Here is a 19034-nt window from a genome sequence, read left to right on the forward strand (position 1 = left end):
GCATCAGGGGAAGGTGGATTGAGGGGGAGCTTTGATTGTGTCAACATGTTGTGGGACGATCGAGCAGGGAAGGTGGAGGGTGAAAGACATTGAGTCTTTGAGGGCGTAGCTGGTAAGCGATCTGTAAGGGCAGAGCCGAGAGAGATATCTGCGAGTGCGAAATGAATGGGGTATGTGTGTTTTTAGAGGCGGTTCTCTCTCTCCCTCTTTTGGCGATGATGGAGCAGATGGAGCTCCAAGAGTTCTCCTTGTCTCTTTCTGTGTTTCTCGTGCAGATGTGCAGGGGTAGGAGACGCATTGGGGGCTTCTCTTTGTCTCTCTCCTGTGGTGGTGGTTGAGGTTGAGGGCAATGTGGGAAGTGACCAAGGAGGGAGACAAATGCGAGAAAGAAGGGGAGGGACAACTGCTTGCCTGGGGCAGGGGCTGCGTGGGAACAGCTAAGGTGGGGCACTTTTGCTTTTGCGAATGCTAGGAAAAGGAATCTTACAGCTTAATTAATTAATGAAGCGCAAAGTAGACCCAATATGTCCAGTATGACCAAATTATCTATCATAAACGTATATGTTGGTATGTGGACAACCCAATATAGAAATGGTTTTATGTAGAAATAATTAGAATAGTCTCAATTTGTCACATGGTCATAGGTTTGATTGATTGTTTTATCTTTAGCTATCCATTCTTATTGTTAGGAAATAAGACGTAGCTAAATAGATATTTGAGTAGATTACTTAATAGAGAGAGATAGATTTCACACACAAGAGATTAGAGGTTAGAGAGAGAGAGAGAGTACACACAATATACGTGGTTCACCCAATGCGGGCTACGTACACGGGAAAGCAGTCACTCAATGGCTTTCGTACTTCAAAACAAGAAGTAGTTTACAAAGGGATTATACTCTTAATAGAGATCCCGCCTTGCTTCACTATCACCACCTCACACTCACCTTGTTGCATCAACTTCACACTATGAAATGTGTGTAGAAATGGCCTCCTTTTTTATAGGCCAGAAGGGTTGCCCTCTCTCATGAGAGGCATCCATGTGTAGCCGCCCTTGTGTAGATAAGTCCGAATCGGACTCTCCAATCCGCCCATGTGTGGCCGGAGTGCATCCATGGAGCGAGCCAAGAGCAGTGAGCCTCGAGCAAAAATGAGAAATCAGTTGAGCAGATAGAAGCAAGCACAAAGTAGCTTGAGACAACCCCACTGTAGTAAAATCAAGCCCCATGTATTTAGGGTTTAATACTTCTATGACAAATACTCCAGTGCACATAGAGAAAGACGATCCTAAGATCGCGAGAGAGAGAGAGAGAGAGAGAGAGAGAGAGAGAGAGAGAGAGAGAGAGAGAGAGAGAGAGAGGAAAATTTTTATAGACCTTCATGAATGTTAATACTCCCTAAGCAAAAATTGGTAGGGCAATGGAAAAATTGCATGCACCATGATTTCTTTTAAATCATGGGAAAAATTTATAGGGAAGAAAATTTGTAGAGAGCTTGTGTGTGTGTGTGTGTGTGCGCGCGCGCGTGTGTGTGTGTGTGTGTGTGTGTGTGTGTGTGTGTGTGTGTGAGAGAGAGAGAGAGAGAGAGAGAGAGAGAGAGAGAGAGAGAGAGAGAGAGAGAGCGAGCGGATTTGAGATGTACTACCTTTGCAAAAGGCCCAAATGATCTATGAGAGAAAAACATACATTAATCATACCTATGATACAAGTATTTGAAACACGAATGAAACAAAAGAAACAACCTGAAAAGATTATGAGTGGTGGGTACAAAATGAGATAGTGACAAGCTAGAGGGGGTTTGAAGTGTGTGTGTGTGTGTGTGTGTGTGTGAGAGAGTGACAGAGAGCATGCCATTCAAAGTTGACCATTGGAAAGCAATGGAGATTGCAATATAGACAAGAGAGAGTGCCATGGTAGAGTTGCAAAGTTTGCAAAACTCTTTGAATATGTTATGGATGAAATCTATCATATTCTTGAAGGAATAACCTAGAAAAAAAAATGCTTTAGTACCTACCTCTTACAAAAAGTTTATGCTGATTCATTTCAAAAATTAGGTGCTGAGTGGGTTACAAAATGCACTAAGTAGGAGGAACTAAATAGCTGCAGTGATCTATAGACTATAGGTTTTGCTATCTTGTCTACCCTTCCAAAAACAAAATAAGACATCACCCAGGCTATAGCCCTTATAGCTGATTAGGTTGGATTCTGACTGCCTTTGTTAGCATATCCTTAAGAATGGCCTTTGGAATTCGTGCTTGATGGATATGCATGTTGTTGTTGACATCTTGTCCAAGTACAATCAAGTACACAAAATAAAGATGCTTGCAAGCAAGAAAGGATGCTTTTTTTGCCAACCTGCCTTGAAAATCAATGCACGAACAAGATGGGACATTCTGAATTATAACTTCTATGCATGATGTAGGGGCTCTACTGTGACCTGTCAGTAGTTCTATGGTAAAAATCTCTTTCTCTCCTTCCACTTCTACGCGGCTTCCAGTCAATTTTGCTGACATTTCTAATGCTGCATTAACTTGAGCATAGGCAGCCTTCGATACCCCTGGTCGATAGGGATAATTTTGACCTTCATTTTTGTTGGCATGGGGCTCTCTCTGATGCACTTCTTTGGGGATCAATGATTCCGTTGACACTCCAATCTCAAATCCTGCCTTCACAAGTGCACAAGCTTCTTGGATGTTGAGTTTGGTGCCCTTTGCAATAGGCCAAACATGCGGAGCGCATTCTGGTGGGTGTATGATGCTTGTGACCATTCTCCATGCATGCCTCACATCTGTGTTGCAAAAGTAGCAAAACTTTTGCTTCCGCCAAGAAGATAATTGACAGTCACTCCAAAAACATGGAGCTGGGTCTCCCGGTCTCTGCCTCAATCCACACTTCTTACCAGCTGTCCAATGGTTACACTCCACTCTACTTGATGTTGGTATCCTGCGAATAGCCCACTTTGTGTCATGGACATTTTGCTCTAGAGCTTGCAACAATTCACTGCATGGTTGCTCATGTGCTGCATTTGACGTTTTATCTTGCGTGACATAATTATACTCAGGCCTGTGGCTACAAATGCTTGTATCCATATCCATTAATGGTCGCTTGGCACGCATTGTCCTCTTCTCACCCTTGAAATTAACTCTGTTATTGAACATTGGAGTACCCATGGAAGCATCATCCACTGCCCTAGAGGTGGCTGCTGGTGATGGACTAGTCTGCATCCTTGACATGGCTCTGTCAACTAAAATTTCCAATGTTGGCCCCCCTCCAATATATTTACCATCCAAGAAGGCTAGACGCCGGGCACACTGAAGATAGGCATTAATAAGATCAGTGACACATGCATCATAAAGACTAATTTTTTGCTTGTACCCCTCTCCAGCCAATCAACTTGCATGTTTGCTCTCAGAGAGGTTGGTCCTTGGAATCAATGCATTCATTATGGGCTCCCCATCCTTGACCATCATATGTCCCCAATGGCTAACCCTGAAATGCCACCAACTCAACCAACTATCTAGCTTTGGTATGTTTTTATCCGTTGTCTTGCCTGTTGCCCACCAGCTCCTAATCCTACGAAATTGCTCGAGTGCCGCATCTGTTGTTTCAGACAATCTCCACTTCTCACACATCTCTTTATGCTTTGATTGGTACTCGGAGTGGATATACCTCTGTGTGTGCACCCTCAAATTATCCTCCCAGTGACATAGACAAGACCTTTCCCTACCCACCATTTCCTTCTTGTCCCCGAACACATATCTCACTGCATTCCAATTTGCTCTTGCCTCATCTGACATGAATCCTTGAAAATTGGCTGGCCTATCTGTGTGCTCAATCATAACCTGGTTCATAGATTCCCAAAACATTATTTGTGCTTCCTCATCCTCTTCTTTGAACTCGCATGTGGCAATAGTTAGAAGCTCTCCAATCCTAATAACATTACAAAGCCATGAGCCAAGGTATACAATAGTTTACACAATTAGTATCCACATCCACTTATTTATTTTTTAATACTTATTTGTTACTTACGTGTGATCATAAACATGTGCTCCCATTGTGTGCCAGCCTCCTTCTATTCAATGGACATGGTCAAAACAAACCCATGATAATCGGAGGTGTTCATGTCCATCTCTATCCATCCTTCTGACCACATCTACTCCTGAACCTGGGCCAGTAGTAGACATCTTGAATATGAAGGACCGCTCTTGTGATGTTGATGCTTGCAACGGAAATCGAGAGCCATGGAAGAACTGAAAGTGGCACTTAATTTCTCTTTAGTTCAAGAATTGCATCATATCCATCACCCATTGGTCGAGTGGTCCTTCTACACTGCATCACCATTTGCTTTACCCTACAACATACATAATCATGGGTGAACCAATTTTTCAAGAATACAAGTGTTTTGGTGCTTATAAGTTGAAAACTTACTTCTTCATGTTGACAAGGGTAAGCAATTCTTGGGACATCTCATGGACCTCCTTCTCACTTATAAAATCCCCACTTGTAATATTGTCATCTGTGAAGGCCTTGAGCACCATCTCTCTAGACAATATCATTTGTACCTTCCTAGGGCCTGCTCTATTGTCCATTGTCACTGCCTTAGCTACTAAGGCTTTTATGTTCCGAATTGATGCTCTAGACATTCCCTTAGGGACGATGTGTTTGTGCTTGCCATGGTGCATAAATAACCTACTATGGCAAGAATCCCTAGGCATAAAGTAGTAAACTGTTGCTGGACAATCTTTCACACACATGGGAACATGCTTGCAAAAAAAGCATTCCAAATTTCCAAAGCTCCCCATGGCTAGGCAGCCATTCTTTGGGAGCTTGGACAACTGACCATTCCAATGTTGCTTGTTAGTTTGATTAGTTCTGCTCCTAAATGAGCATCGCTCATTCATACATTGGAAAACCCCTCCACAAAAACTCTTCCTAAGGACAAAAGATTTTTGAGTTCTTGTCTGAGTTTGTGGTTTTGTCCACAAATTTCCCTCATACTTTTGCTCCATACCCTCCATTGCCTTCCCCTCAATCATTTCATAGATGCAGAATTCTTGGTAGGTTTTTGGTAGATCTTTGACCTTGCCCTTGTATTCACACTCTTGCATAATAGTGTGAAGCACATCATTGGGAGGGAGTGTACGGATGATCTGGAATGCAGAAATTGCTGTCTCAAAATTTAGAGTTTCTTCATCTAGCTTATCAAATTCAACATGATCTTCATTTTCCTCATCATCATCAATTTGTCTGCAAGAGAGCAAAAAAAATAGTGAAGAATTGTTCAAATTCAAACCTTCCAAAATGATCTTGGACTTACATGCACTTACATTGGTGCAGGTGATGGACCAATTGGAGATGACTCAGGGGTCTGAAAGATGTCTTCTAGTCTTGCAGTGTAATTTTTAGATAATGATTCCTCCAGGATGAAGTATGCCTCCATATAAACCCCCGCATAGGTGGGAAGAGGTGCCAAAACATTAAACTCTTGTCCCTCCTGAACAAGAGCCTCGACAATGACCCTAGTTGTACCACACAACTTCTCTTGCAGGAGCTTGACGGGAAGGAGGCATTTTCCATGGATGAATGGAATGTTGATGGACTGTTCGGACACAGATTGCAAGAAAATTTTAGCTTCCCTGCATAAAAGAGAACTTTCAATCAGATCAACACCATACCCATAGTTATTAATTTTGAGTAAATTGAACACGTGTCAAGTCAATCTGTACCAACAACTCTGTAAAGTTAACAATTTCACATTCATTCAAAAACACTACTGTCTCAATCCGAGTTTTTTTTTTATAAATGAAATTCTGACAAATGCTTAAAAAATGTTAATCTTGAGAAATGTTTTAAAAAACGTTAATCTAGCGAAATGGTTGTAAAAGTTAATAATTTCACAGACATTCGAAAACACTACTATCAATCCCAGTTTTTTTTTAAAAATGAAATTCTGAGAAATGTTTAAAAAATGTTAATCTTGAGACATGTTTAAGAATACGTTAATCTGGAGAAACGGTTGAAGAAAGTTAGTTTGGTTTATTAATTATATTCTAACTTTTCAAAAAAAATTTATTGCCCTTCAAATGTTCAACTTTTGAAATGCACACTGCTTATTCTTAATCGTTCATATTGTTTGCCTAGTTTCCATCCTTTGCAACGCCATGAGGAAGGCAAGGCTCTTGCAAACGTCGCCACTGGCCAAATACTTCCACCCCTTAAGCCCCAAGAAAACAACAAAGGTAAGCTTAACCTTTTGATTTAAGGACCATCTTTCTCAAATCTTTAAGCACGCTGAGCGCACTTAAAGATCTGAGAAAAGAGAAGGTGAATTTGACAGCAAATGAGAGCATTTGAGTTGAGCGTAGGTGTGAGAGGAATGGAAGATTCCTGTTGCTGTGTGTATTGAGCTGTTGCTGTGTGTATCGAGCAGGTGGTAGCACTGTTGAAGCTTGCATCACTACTAGTTCGTGGTAGCAACAGAGCTCAGAGAGAGAGAGAGAGAGAGAGAGAGAGAGAGAGAGAGAGAGAGAGAGAGAGAGAGAGAGAGAGAGAGAGAGAGAGAGAGAGAGAGAGAGAGAGAGAGAGAGAGAGAGCTCCTATGAGAGACACTGTGTATAGTAAAGCTCCCTTAACACCTCAAACATTGTGAGATGCAGGGTGTGAGTTGTCGATGGAGAACTGGAGAGCAAAGCCAGGAGGGGTCAGCGTGACTGCGAATGGAGAACACACACACACACACACACACACACACACACACACACACACACACACACACACACACACACACACACACACACACACACACACAGAGAGAGAGAGAGAGAGAGAGAGAGAGAGAGAGAGAGAGAGAGAGAGAGAGAGAGAGAGAGAGAGAGAGAGAGAGAGAGAGTCACTTACATGTTTGCAGAAAGAACAGATAGATTCTTCACATAAAGCTCCAGGAGAATGGAGAAGAGCAAAATGATAAGTGGTAGTATAGAGGTGGTGCGAGATTTGTAAAGTGATAAATGTGCCAGCTGTAATGATTTCAACTCGCCATAATGACTCTAACACACCACAACTACCCATAATTTAGTTAATGGCTGGAGCGAGATTCGTGGTGATAAATGTGTCGACCGTAATGATTTTAACTTGCCATAATGACTCTAATGCAGCACAACTACCCATAATTTAGTTAATGGCTGATGTTGTCCTTTCCAATGTGTCCGATTCAGTCATTCATATGGCTTTTAACTAGATTTCTTATAATCGAGAATTTTCATTCTTTCAAAGTGTTTATGCACTTCACAAGATCGAATTGTGAGGATGGTAAGTGTGAGGCAGATATTATGAGTATGGTAACTATGCCTAAGAGAAGGAAAATTGTGCAGGGTGCAGGGGATTCTGGAGCAACATACAAGAGAAGAGGTAGACCATCAAAGCAGGACAACTTCAATAGGTCAATTGCAAGAGCAGGTAATCAAGAGCATTCTCAAGTAAGTCAAAAGGATGTTGAAGATGTTGAGGAAAATGGTGGTGCTGAGGAGCTGGTTGATAGTATTGTTCATGACTTGGAGCAAGAAAACGTTGAGAAGGTAGTGGATCAAGTTGTTATTGAGAGAGAGGAGCAGGGAGCTGATACTCAGAGAACTCAGGAAGATGATCAGAGTGAGGAGGTGGTAGTTGAGAAACATGACCAGGTGACTAAGGGGCAACGTGATGATGAGGTGACTGAGGGGCAACATGATGAGGAGGAGGGGCAACATGATGATGAGGTGACTGCGGGGCAAGATGATGAGGAGGAGGGGCAACATGATGATGAGGTGACTGAGGGGCAACATGATGATGAGGGGACTGAGGGGCAACAAGATGATGAGGTGACAGAAGGCCAGAATATCTCCAATCTTGCAGGGGGGAGAAGAAACAAATTAGAGGTGTTTGGTAAGATCCTTGAGATCTCTACACCACAGGCATTCCTTGAAAGAATCAGAGTCACATTTTCTGGACCACCCCCTAGGATCCCATTATGCAGGTTACTGTCTAGTGAAGCCATTAGAAAAGTAAGCCCTTCCACCGAAAGATCACTCACAAGAAGTTTTATTAAGATGGGAGGATATCTTGAGAGCAAGGGAGCCTTTACTGTCTCCATTATTGATCTAGAGGGGGAGGAGACACCAATCACTCAAGAAAGGATAGATTCTTGGGATGACTGCTGGAAAAAAATTAATGAAAGATTTGAGAGGTCCCTTGATTTAGAGACAGAGTGGGGACCCTACTTGAAAGGAAAGATGGTCCATGTCCTGGATGGCAACAATCGTCTGCATGCATGGATGGAATGCATTAGACAAGGTATTCTTTAACTTAATCTCCTTTAAGAACTTTTGTTGTGTTGATTGCACTATTTTTAATATAATTGTACAATTATGCAATACAGGGTTTGAGAGCGACCTGTCTAGACATTGCTCTGTGGTCTGCCACTTTTTGTAGTTTGCAAAGACTGATGTGGGGGAATTAATGTTTTCCTTGGCAAGATTGAACAAGTAAGATGATGTTGGGCATCTACTATTCTCCTTGAAAATTTTAATTGTTGTCATGGAGTTATTGATATTCTTTTTTGTTTTAATGCTACAGGATGAACGATTATGCATATGTGCCAACCACATTTGGAGATAGGTTGTTCCAATTGAGAAGGCTAGGAGAGGCAGACAAGACTACTCTCTTGGATGGTTTGTCTATTGAAGACAGAGCATGGGTGGAGAAAGAAATGCAGGTTGTTTCATCTCGGGGGAAAAGGAGTTGGTTTACACTCCCTGTGCAAATAATGACATGGTTGCTCTTTAAGGATGAGATGGAACAAAAGATTGAAGAGTTGGCTAAGGGAATGGATGAAACTGGTAGGGCCAAGGTGATAAAGAAGATGGAGATTACCTATAGGGGAAAGACCTCCAAGTATGCAAGGATTGCAGATCCTGCAAATGGAGAGAAGTTTTGGTGTGCTACTCTGTCCTTGCCTTGGCATGAACCGAGTGCGCATATTGCGACTGAAGAGAAACTCAACATGATTGGAAATGCTTGCATAACAGATGTGGATAAGGCACACATTGTGAAATTGTTAGATAGCTCACAAGTATCAATTCGATCCTTGGAGTGCCTTCCCAATGACAAAGCTAAAGTTAGGGACTGGCTCGTATTGCTTTTGGTTGCAAGTCAATCAATATGGTCTAGGTCTATTACTAGACATTCAAAATGCTGATCGAGTAAGGCTGCCATTGGAACATCGATTCAACAACTTTGTCATGCTTTGCCGAAGAAAGTACTTCAATAGAGCATTTCGCGTTATGGAAGGTGGCATTAAGTCGACCAATGCCATGAATGAGCAACCCGGATTACACAATGCAACCTGTCGAGTTGTTTATAGGTTTGTTAATTTGTATGGTTCAATTTTTTAGTCCTCATTAAACTAGTACTCAGTAGTTGGTGTGTGTTTAGATGGCTAGTCAAGGAGAGTGCACAACACATGCTTGATGAGATGCCCCCCTTGGCAAGTGTATGGACATATGCAGATAACCCTACGTTCATGTATTCCGATGTGAAGCTTGGAAGGGTAAGCGATGCATTACATTGCATTTTTTATGTTAACTCTTAACGCATAGGGAGATTATGCTAAATAATAGTTGTTGATTGTGCCGTCCTTGTCCACCATAGAGAAAGCCAAGTGTCCGTGGAGGCTAGACATGGTTAAGAACCATGTTCCGGATGAGGAATTGGAATTATTTCAGCAACATAAAGCAGCCCTTCAACTTACAACTACTACGAATAGTGTCCTGGAAGAGGAGACGACGGCAACTTCTCAAGTAGTAGCATCCACTGCATCAGCATCATTTCGTAAGACACTTCCTATAAATCTTGGTAGGGAAGTCGTACATAGGGCATTACAAGCAAACAAGGCTATAGAGGATGGCAAGATGCAAGGGCAACATCAAAGCGCAAGTAGCAGTGGAGGGCTAAGAGAAAATGATGACATAATCAATGAAACATTGGAACCTACAGGTAGTGTTGATGCCTTTGCTTTGTCTATCTAATATTAACCATGGAGTGTTGTGATTGTTGATACATTTTCTTAAATCTAAAAGCTTTGATTTGTAGGCACTATTTACGTTTTCAACATTTCTGTTGAAGAGCTTGTTCATATTATTGAATATCCCCAACAAGCAGAGAAAATGGGGCTTGAGGTGTTAGAGGCCTTCAATGTAGTTTGTAGCCAAGGCACTGTGAAGGGCACTTAGCTAGACTTGTGCATAGACCTCATATTTGCAGATTTTCCATCTAACGTGGCTGTCGAGGGATGCTTTTGCAATAAAGTTCCGTTTTGGAACAAGATAGTGGATAACCTGTATGACACCACATTTTAGCTTGCAGACTCATGCTTGAGTGATAGGGGGTTTTTTGTTTGTTTGTACACCATGGAGGAAGGGGTGAAAGTCGAGCAAGCTGGCAAGCAAAAAGGGTTTAAGATATATCATCGTCAGGTTGTGAGATGCACACCACCTATTGGAAAGAGGTTGGGACCCATTGTCACACAGGTACAAGTAATTGATTCTTGATTTAATGTGCAATAGAATTTAGTGTGGCATCCTATTCTTTAATGACATGTATGACATAAAGCTTTCTATTTGAATAGGTGAATTGCTTGATCTTGTCTGCTTTTGTTCGTTGTTCGACAACTTGTGTGTATCGTATACATCATGATCAGTTGCCAGAATTGAAAGTTGGTGGTGACCTTCAATTTGGATAGGACCTTATCTTCGATATGTGAGTTGACTCTATCATTTACTTGTTTATATGCCTAATCCATCATTTATATATATATATGCCATTAAAGTAAGTAAAATGTGTATTCAATGTCAGAGTACTTGAAGCAGATTTAGTAAAGAGGAAAGGAAAGCCATGGAGGGGTGGTTGTCAAAGAGGTCAAAAGCTTGTGAAGTACATAATCGCACTTTTTAGCCGTCCACAGGATGTAGTCCTTGACATATTTGCTAGCACGGGTACACTTGGCTTGGCAGCTGGCTTCATGGATAGACATGTCATTATGTTTGAGAGGGATGAGCGCATATATGATCGCTTGTTGAAGCCATTTGGAGTCAAGGTATGTTAGGAGTAGGTTCGTTGAAAATTATAAGTTGATTGACAAGAGGGTATGTATTAAGCAATTGTGTATTTTTTTGCAGATGGATTGATTTTAAAGGGTCACAATGTAGTTGAAGATTGGATCCAGCCAAGCTTCACATTTTCTTTTTGCTATTCTCTTAGATGATTGTGCTCAAACTTAGACTCATTGGCAGTGTTGTAGATTTCTTCAAAACTACCTTTCTTTTATGGTTGTATAAGAATGGTCGAATATGGTACTCGTGTGTTTGATGGTTGTATAAGAACAGTCGAATATGGTACTCGTGTGTTTGATGGGGTTGTTTTTTTGGGATAAAAACGCTAATTCTTTAGGCTGATTTGGGGCTAATCTGGGGCTGCTTTTTTGGGCTAAAATCGCTAATTTTGTAGGCTGATTTGGTGGCAGATTTGGGGCTGATCTGGGGCTGTTTTTTGGGGCTAAAAACGCTAATTCTTTAGGCTGATTTGGTGGCGGATTTGAGGCTATTTTTTGGGCTAAAAACGCTAATTCTTTAGGCTGATTTGGTGGTTGATTTGGGGCTGATCTTGTCTGGGATGTCGTCTCATGGAGTGCATTGACTACGGATATGCCCAACATAAGCGAAAAAGGGGAGGAAGCTTAGGGCTGTTTTGAGCATATGCAATGCAAGGACGCCTCTCCAAATGCGATCACCTAATCTTGCATCTTCACGGCATATGCCATTACGCAAGACACTAATATGGGCAAAATAGTTTAGATGATATTGTTAGTCAAGGGCTATTGAAAAACGATGTCTTTCTTGGAATTGCCTTGGTCGACGTGTATGCCAAATGTGCTCTATCTCAGCAAGCACAAAAGGTGGTCGAGGAGTTGCTTGTCAGGGATGTAGTCTCATGGAGTGCACTGATTGCGGGATATGCCCAACACGAAAAAGGCCAAAAAGCTCTAGGGCTATTTTTAGCATATGCAATGCGAGGACTTCTCATGGAATGCACTGATTGCGTGATATTCTCAACACAGGAAAGGCCAAGAATAGGAGCTAAAAACGTTGATTTTCTGGGCTGATTTGATGGATCATTTAGAGGCTAAAAACGTTGAGTTTTAGGGCTGATTTGGTGATTAGGGACCGATCTTGTCTGGATGTCGTCTCATGGAGTGCATTGACTGCGGGATATGCCCAACACGAGAGGGGAAGGCGAGGAAGCTTAGGACTGTTTTCAGCATATGCAATGCAGGGACATCTCTCCAAATGCGATCGTCTACGCTTGCATCTTCAAGACATGTGGCATTATGCAAGAGGCTAATATGGGTGAAAGAATTTCGATCATATTGTTAGTCAAACATTTCTGGAAAAAGATGTCATGCTTGGCATTGTCTTGGTCAACATGTAAGCGAAACGTGCTCCACCTCAGCAAGCACCAAAGGTGGTCGATGAGTTGCTTGTCAGGTATGTCATCTCATGTAGTGCACTAATTGCGAGATATGCCCAACACGGGAAAGTCCAAAACTAGGAGCTAAAAATGCTGTAATTTTGGGCTGATTTGATGGCGGATTGGGGCTGATCTAGGGCTGTTTTTTTGGGCTAAAAACGCTAATTTTTTAGGTTGATTTGGTAGCTGATTTGGGGCTGATCTGGGGCTGTTTCCTTGGTCTAAAAACGCTAATTTTCTAGGCTGATTCGGTGGCGGATTTGGGGTTGTTTTTTTGGGCTAAAAACGCTAATTCTTTAGGCTGATTTGGTGGCTGATCTTGTTTGGGATGTCGTCTCATGGAGTGCATTGACTACGGATATGCCCAACATAAGCAAAAAAGGCGAGGAAGCTTAGGGCTGTTTTGAGCATATGCAATGCAAGGACGCCTCTCCAAATGTGATCACCTAATCTTGTATCTTCACGGCCGCTATGCCATTACGCAAGACACTAATATGGGCAAAATAGTTCAGATGATATTGTTAGTCAAGGGCTATTGAAAAACGATGTCTTTCTTGGAATTGCCTTGGTCGACGTGTATGCCAAATGTGCTCTACCTCAGCAAGCACAAAAGGTGGTCGAGGAGTTGCTTGTCAAGGATGTCGTCTGATGGAGTGTACTAATTGCGGGATATGCCCAACACGAAAAAGGCCAAAAAGCTTAGGGCTGTTTTTAGCATATGCAATGCGAGGACTTCTCATGGAATGCACTGATTGCGTGATATTCTCAACACAGGAAAGGCCAAGAATAGGAGCTAAAAACACTGATTTTCTGGGCTGATTTGATGGATCATTTAGAGGCTAAAAAAGTTGAGTTTTAGGGCTGATTTGGTGATTAGGGACCGATCTTGTCTGGATGTCGTCTCATGGAGTGCATTGACTGCGGGATATGCCCAACACGAGAGGGGAAGGCGAGGAAGCTTAGGACTGTTTTCAGCATATGCAATGCAGGGACATCTCTCCAAATGCGATCGTCTACGCTTGCATCTTCAAGACATGTGGCATTATGCAAGAGGCTAATATGGGTGAAAGAATTTCGATCATATTGTTAGTCAAACATTTTTGGAAAAAGATGTCATGCTTGGCATTGTCTTGGTCAACATGTAAGCGAAACGTGCTCCACCTCAGCAAGCACCAAAGGTGGTCGAGGAGTTGCTTGTCAGGTATGTCATCTCGTGTAGTGCACTAATTGCGAGATATGCCCAACACGGGAAAGTCCAAAACTAGGAGCTAAAAATGCTGTAATTTTTGGCTGATTTGATGGCGGATTGGGGCTGATCTGGGGCTGTTTTTTTGGGCTAAAAATGCTAATTTTTTAGGTTGATTTGGTAGCTGATTTGGGGCTGTTTTCTTGGTCTAAAAACGCTAATTTTTTAGGCTGATTTGGTGGCGGATTTGGGGCTGATCTGGGGCTGTTTTTTTGGGCTAAAAATGCTAATTCTTTAGGCTGATTTGGGGCTGATCTTGTCTGGGATGTCGTCTCATAGAGTGCATTGACTACGGATATGCCCAACATAAGCGAAAAAGGCGAGGAAGCTTAGGGCTGTTTTGAGCATATGCAATGCAAGGACGCCTCTCCAAATGCGATCACCTAATCTTGCATCTTCACGGCCGCTATGCCATTACGCAAGACACTAATATGGGCAAAATAGTTCAGATGATATTGTTAGTCAAGGGCTATTGAAAAACGATGTCTTTCTTGGAATTGCCTTGGTCGACGTGTATGCCAAATGTGCTCTACCTCTGCAAGCACAAAAGGTGGTCGAGGAGTTGCTTGTCAAGTATGTCGTCTCATGGAGTGCACTGACTACAACATATGCCCAACACGGGAAAGGCCAAAAAGCTTAGGGTTGTTTTTAGCATATGTACTGCGAGGACATCTCTCCAAATGCGGTCACCTATGCTTGCATTTGAAGGACATGTGGCATTATGTAAGAGGCTATTATGGGTGAAAGAATTCCAATGATATAGTTAGTCATGCATTACTGAAAAACGATGTCATGCTTGGCATTGCCTTGCTCAACTAATATGGGCGAAATAATTCAGATGATATTGTTAGTCAAGGGCTATTGACAAACGATTTAGTGCTTGGCATTGCCTTGGTTGACATGTATGCCAAATACGCTCTATGAAAATGTTATATAATGGACTTGAGAGTTGGTTGACTCTCTTACAGTGTTTTATGGCTCTCTAGCTTTTATAGACATGTAGAATATCTTACTCTATTTAACTCATGAGCAATATATAGGTTTCTCACCAAACTTGCCATCTCCCTCCAACTAGGATTTTTTGTGCATGCCGCTTGCTCCTATTGCACTTAGATTCTTGATGGTAATAGTTGCTCGTTCTCATGGGCTCGCTCAACGGCCACCCCCGTGTGGCCGCCCTTGAGAAGACAAGTCCGCTTTTGAATTCGGCCACCGGCCACCGGTCATTGACTTCCGACCACCGGCCCACTGGCCAATCGACGAACCGACCGGTCGTTTTTCGACCACTTTTCGGCCGCCGTCTGGCCATAATATTCCAGCGAAGGAAAAAAAAAAAGTCTCAGGGGTTTCCGCCCCCGAGGCCCCTAAAGTTTCCTTTGAATTTTGGCCATGAAAATTTTTATTTTCGGCGAGTGATTTTCCTTCATGCACAATGGCTTCTCCTCATAATGGGGGCCTTACAAATGTGCGTTTTTACCACAAAAAATTACAAGGGGTAAATCAAGCTCCATACTTAACACTTATCAAATTTTAATTTGTGCCTCTTTTTACAATTGTTAATTTCTTTTCTATGTAGCTATAAAATCTAGTCTCAATTTTCCACATGGTCATATGGCTTGACCGGGTGTGGTATCTTGAGCTTTAGTTTCTTACCAAAACATGTATTATGACTCTTCTTACAATAACAAGGGTAGCAGACACCTTGGGTCTGTGTGGTACACATACACAATGTCTTTATTTTGCATATAATTACAAATATAGTTTCAATTTGTCACATGGTCATATGGCTTGACCGGGTGTGCCATCTTGAGCTATCGATTTTTGCCTTCAATTCTATCATTCAAAGTGATATATGGTATACCATTGTGTCACATTAGATCAATGTAGAAGTATTAATGTGGTTGTTTAAAATGCACTCAAAAACATCTACACATATGTAGGTTGACTTCTCTTCTCTCTTTCTTCATAGGATATCTATACAGTCACTATGGCAGAAGGTGAGAAGAAGGCATTTCTTTAGTCTCTAAGGTCAACTCTCTGCAAGACAATTAGTGAATTATCAGAGAAGCAAGTGCAGAGTATTGTGCAGAATGAGACACTCACATAAAAAATTCTTGAAAAAGTAATTATAAGCGCGGTCTCCAAGGAAACCTTTGATATAAGTAAAGACAAATCTCACTAGTCTGCTTATAGCATCATTGGTGATATAGAAAAGTGCGCTTGTGATTTATATGAAGCTCTTCTTGAAGACGTTCAACTGATAAAGCTCAAGGCTTGGGATTTGGCTTGGCATACAGAAAGAGAGAAGAGTAAGCGTGCCAAAGATACAGATACACAATATGTGCTATCTAAAAATCTACAAAGGGATCAAGTCAACCATATCCAAGAGAAGATGGAGTCAGAGATAGATTGCCATGGACATCCAATTGAGAACCCTCTACAGAGGTCTGTGAGAAACTTTGTATCGTGACTCTTGGTATACCACATGATGCCATCAACTATTTACAGAACTTAGGTGTCGGCTTCTTTGGTACATGCTTCCAAGTAAGAATTGATGGTACTTTGTATCTTTCAAGTGAAAACACTTATGCAACGAAGCAGTATGAAGGAATGCCAGGACATAAATTGAACTACACACAATGGCAAATACCCATCAATTGGGTGTTTTTCATTGTGACCAACATTCTTTCAATGTTATGTTGGATTTTACAAAGAATTCAGATCCTCAAGTTGGCATCATTGATTGGGGACTAGCCATGAGGCCTGAATCAGAGAGAGTTCAACCACTCAATTATTGTCACAATAAAGCCCATAAGCCCAAACCTTGGATTGCTCCGCAAATGTTGAATGACACATACAATGGCCATGTGTATACCAGAGAGGTTGATGTCTATGCACTAGCATGGCTTATTGATCAAATGGTCAACTTTTATACGCAGTTTTCTATGGAATACAAAATTGACTAGCTAGCATATCGTTCAACAAGTGAAGCATACAATATTCAGGATATTTTAAAATTTAGGTATCTTCTATGAGACAAGAATAGAAAGTCATTTGAAGAATTGTATGCATACTTAAGTCACATGCAATTGGATGGGACCAAATGTCTGCAACTATTGATAGAAATGATGCCAATTTTTTATAGAGTTAAATTCAAATTTCCTTGTAGTAAGATGTTGGCTATCAAAGATGTGACTTTCTTTGGACTAGATGTTGGCAATCAAAGATGTACTTCTTTTGTTTCAATCAATGTATCGCACGTGTTTTTATTTCAAAAGATTTGGTTTGTACATTTTAAATATATCTTTTGTAGTCATGAAGATAGTTTATACTGTGTTTTTGAAAATTATTGGTAGATGGCTTCTCTTGGACAACCTAAGAAAAATATAAAGCAGAGGACCATTCAACAAGTCCTTGGCTTGCATGATCCTCAAATTTCTCTTGACAAAGAGGCTGGTGACATGGCTACCTTAGCTTGAGGTAACAATGAGTCTGAAGGTAGTTCTAGCAAAAAGAAGTCTGCTCAACGATGGATAGAAAGATGGAAGATACCTCATCCTTGGGCTTTTCCAATAATTGATAATGATAAAAAAGAGATTTAAATATAGGTGGTGCATCTTCGCACATTAAAAGAATCAATTTAGTGGGGAAGGTTCCTCAACCTTACAAAGGTCTGGATTAGATGAGCATGCGACGTCAGGTCCGCATTTAGATTTAAGTTTAGAGGTGAAATGACTATAACTAAAAGCAATTACATTAAATTTCTTCTGAATTTGTAGGTCTTTTCACCCTCAAATTGAAAATTTGGGAGTAAATGTCAACATTACTACGTGGGATTACAATAAGCTAAGTCTTTTTAAATCCTTGGGATGTTGTTACACAACATGTATTATGTACAAAGCTGGCCGTGTAGACAGAGCGAGGGTAAAATTCTTTGCATTCGAAACCTCCAAGAAAATGAGTTTGGAACTCAAATCATCTTGAAAATGGGCAAGAGAGAGAGAGAGAGAGAGAGAGAGAGAGAGAGAGAGAGAGGGGGGGGGGGGGGGGAGAGAGGGAGAGAGTGTTTTATTGTCGTGGGAACAATCCCAATAGAACATATCAAAAGATAAGAGAGAAGAAGTTTTTATTGCCGTAGGAACAATTCCAAGAGACCTCAAACATTCTAGCACAATTGCGCTTTAGAGTGACGGCTAGCAACTTACCTCACTCATAGAGAGAGTAGCGCCAAGAAAGTGGCAATATCTGCTACACAAGCAAACATGGAGGGAAAGAGCATAGAAGACCCTCGACAAGCTTTATTCCGTAATGTCTAACGGGGTGAGGGTCAGGAAGCTCTACATATGTTTTCACCACATGCAGAGAGAGGGAATCTCTTCAAATGCAATTGCGTACACTAGAACATTGAAGACATGTGGCATTACACAATTGCCTTTCTTGACGTGTATGCCAAATGTGTTGCACTAAATACTGCACACTGGGAGAAATCCCAATAGAGCAAAATGAAAGAGAAGAGGGAAGAAGTTTTTATTACCGCACAAACAATCCATAGAGACCTCAAACATTCTAGCACAATTGAGCTTTAGAGTGACGCCTAGCAACTCACCCCATAGAAAGAGTAGCACAAAGAAAGTAGTAATATCCGTTACACAAAAAAACATGGAGGGAAAGAGCATAGCAAATCCTCGACAAGTTTCCTGTCTGTAATGTCAACATGGTGAGGGTCAGGAAGTTCTACAATTGTTTTCAGCAACTGCAGAGAGAGGGGGGATCTCTCCAAATGCTATCGTGTACACTTGCACCTTGAAGGCATGTGGAATTACACAATTGATTGGCTGACATGTATGCCAAATGTGTTGCACTTCATACACTACGTTAATTGCTTTATGAGGTTCCTTTGCAGTATTTCGTCTCTTGGATGCAAATGGAGGGTGTCCGTGCATTGGGGGAGTTGGGGGGGGGGGGGGGGGGGGGAGAGAGAGAGAGAGAGAGAGAGAGAGAGAGAGAGAGAGAGAGAGAGAGAGAGAGAGAGAGAGAGAGAGAGAGAGAGAGAGAGAGAGAGAGAGATCTGAGGTGGGATTTAAGGGTGCAAAGGGGAGTGCATTACGGAGGGGTTCAATAGCTGTTGCAATCTTCAATTTTTTTCCCAAAATCTTGAAAAACCTACCTCATGAGAAAGTTCTGAGGTATAATGAGTTTAACTGAAAGGAGTTACACTAAATCTCTTGAATTTGT

General features: G+C 41.6%; 2 protein-coding genes and 2 pseudogenes across 2 annotated transcripts; 1 reads left to right on the plus strand and 3 right to left on the minus strand.

Annotated features, from left to right (window-relative positions):
* Positions 1 to 2178: 2178 nt before the first annotated feature.
* On the minus strand, positions 2179 to 3111 carry LOC147447435 (uncharacterized). Its single transcript, XM_086524318.1, has one exon. It carries the CDS (start codon positions 3109 to 3111, stop codon positions 2179 to 2181), a length of 933 nt encoding a protein of 310 aa, XP_086380444.1.
* Positions 3112 to 4020: 909 nt separating this feature from the next.
* Positions 4021 to 4638, minus strand: LOC147447436 (uncharacterized; annotated as a pseudogene).
* Positions 4639 to 4892: 254 nt separating this feature from the next.
* Positions 4893 to 5756, minus strand: LOC147447437 (uncharacterized). The gene is made up of 4 exons (XM_086523619.1): positions 5722 to 5756; positions 5323 to 5631; positions 5007 to 5242; positions 4893 to 4927 (listed from the first exon to the last, which is right to left on the minus strand). Exons 1-4 carry the CDS (start codon positions 5754 to 5756, stop codon positions 4893 to 4895), a joined length of 615 nt encoding a protein of 204 aa, XP_086379745.1.
* A 1516-nt stretch (positions 5757 to 7272) lies between these two features.
* Positions 7273 to 11132, plus strand: LOC147447438 (uncharacterized; annotated as a pseudogene).
* Positions 11133 to 19034: the final 7902 nt, after the last annotated feature.

The sequence above is a fragment of the Adiantum capillus-veneris genome, chromosome 11 (assembly GCF_014529385.1).
Source record: "Adiantum capillus-veneris isolate H3 chromosome 11, ASM1452938v2, whole genome shotgun sequence".
Lineage (NCBI taxonomy): Eukaryota > Viridiplantae > Streptophyta > Polypodiopsida > Polypodiales > Pteridaceae > Adiantum > Adiantum capillus-veneris.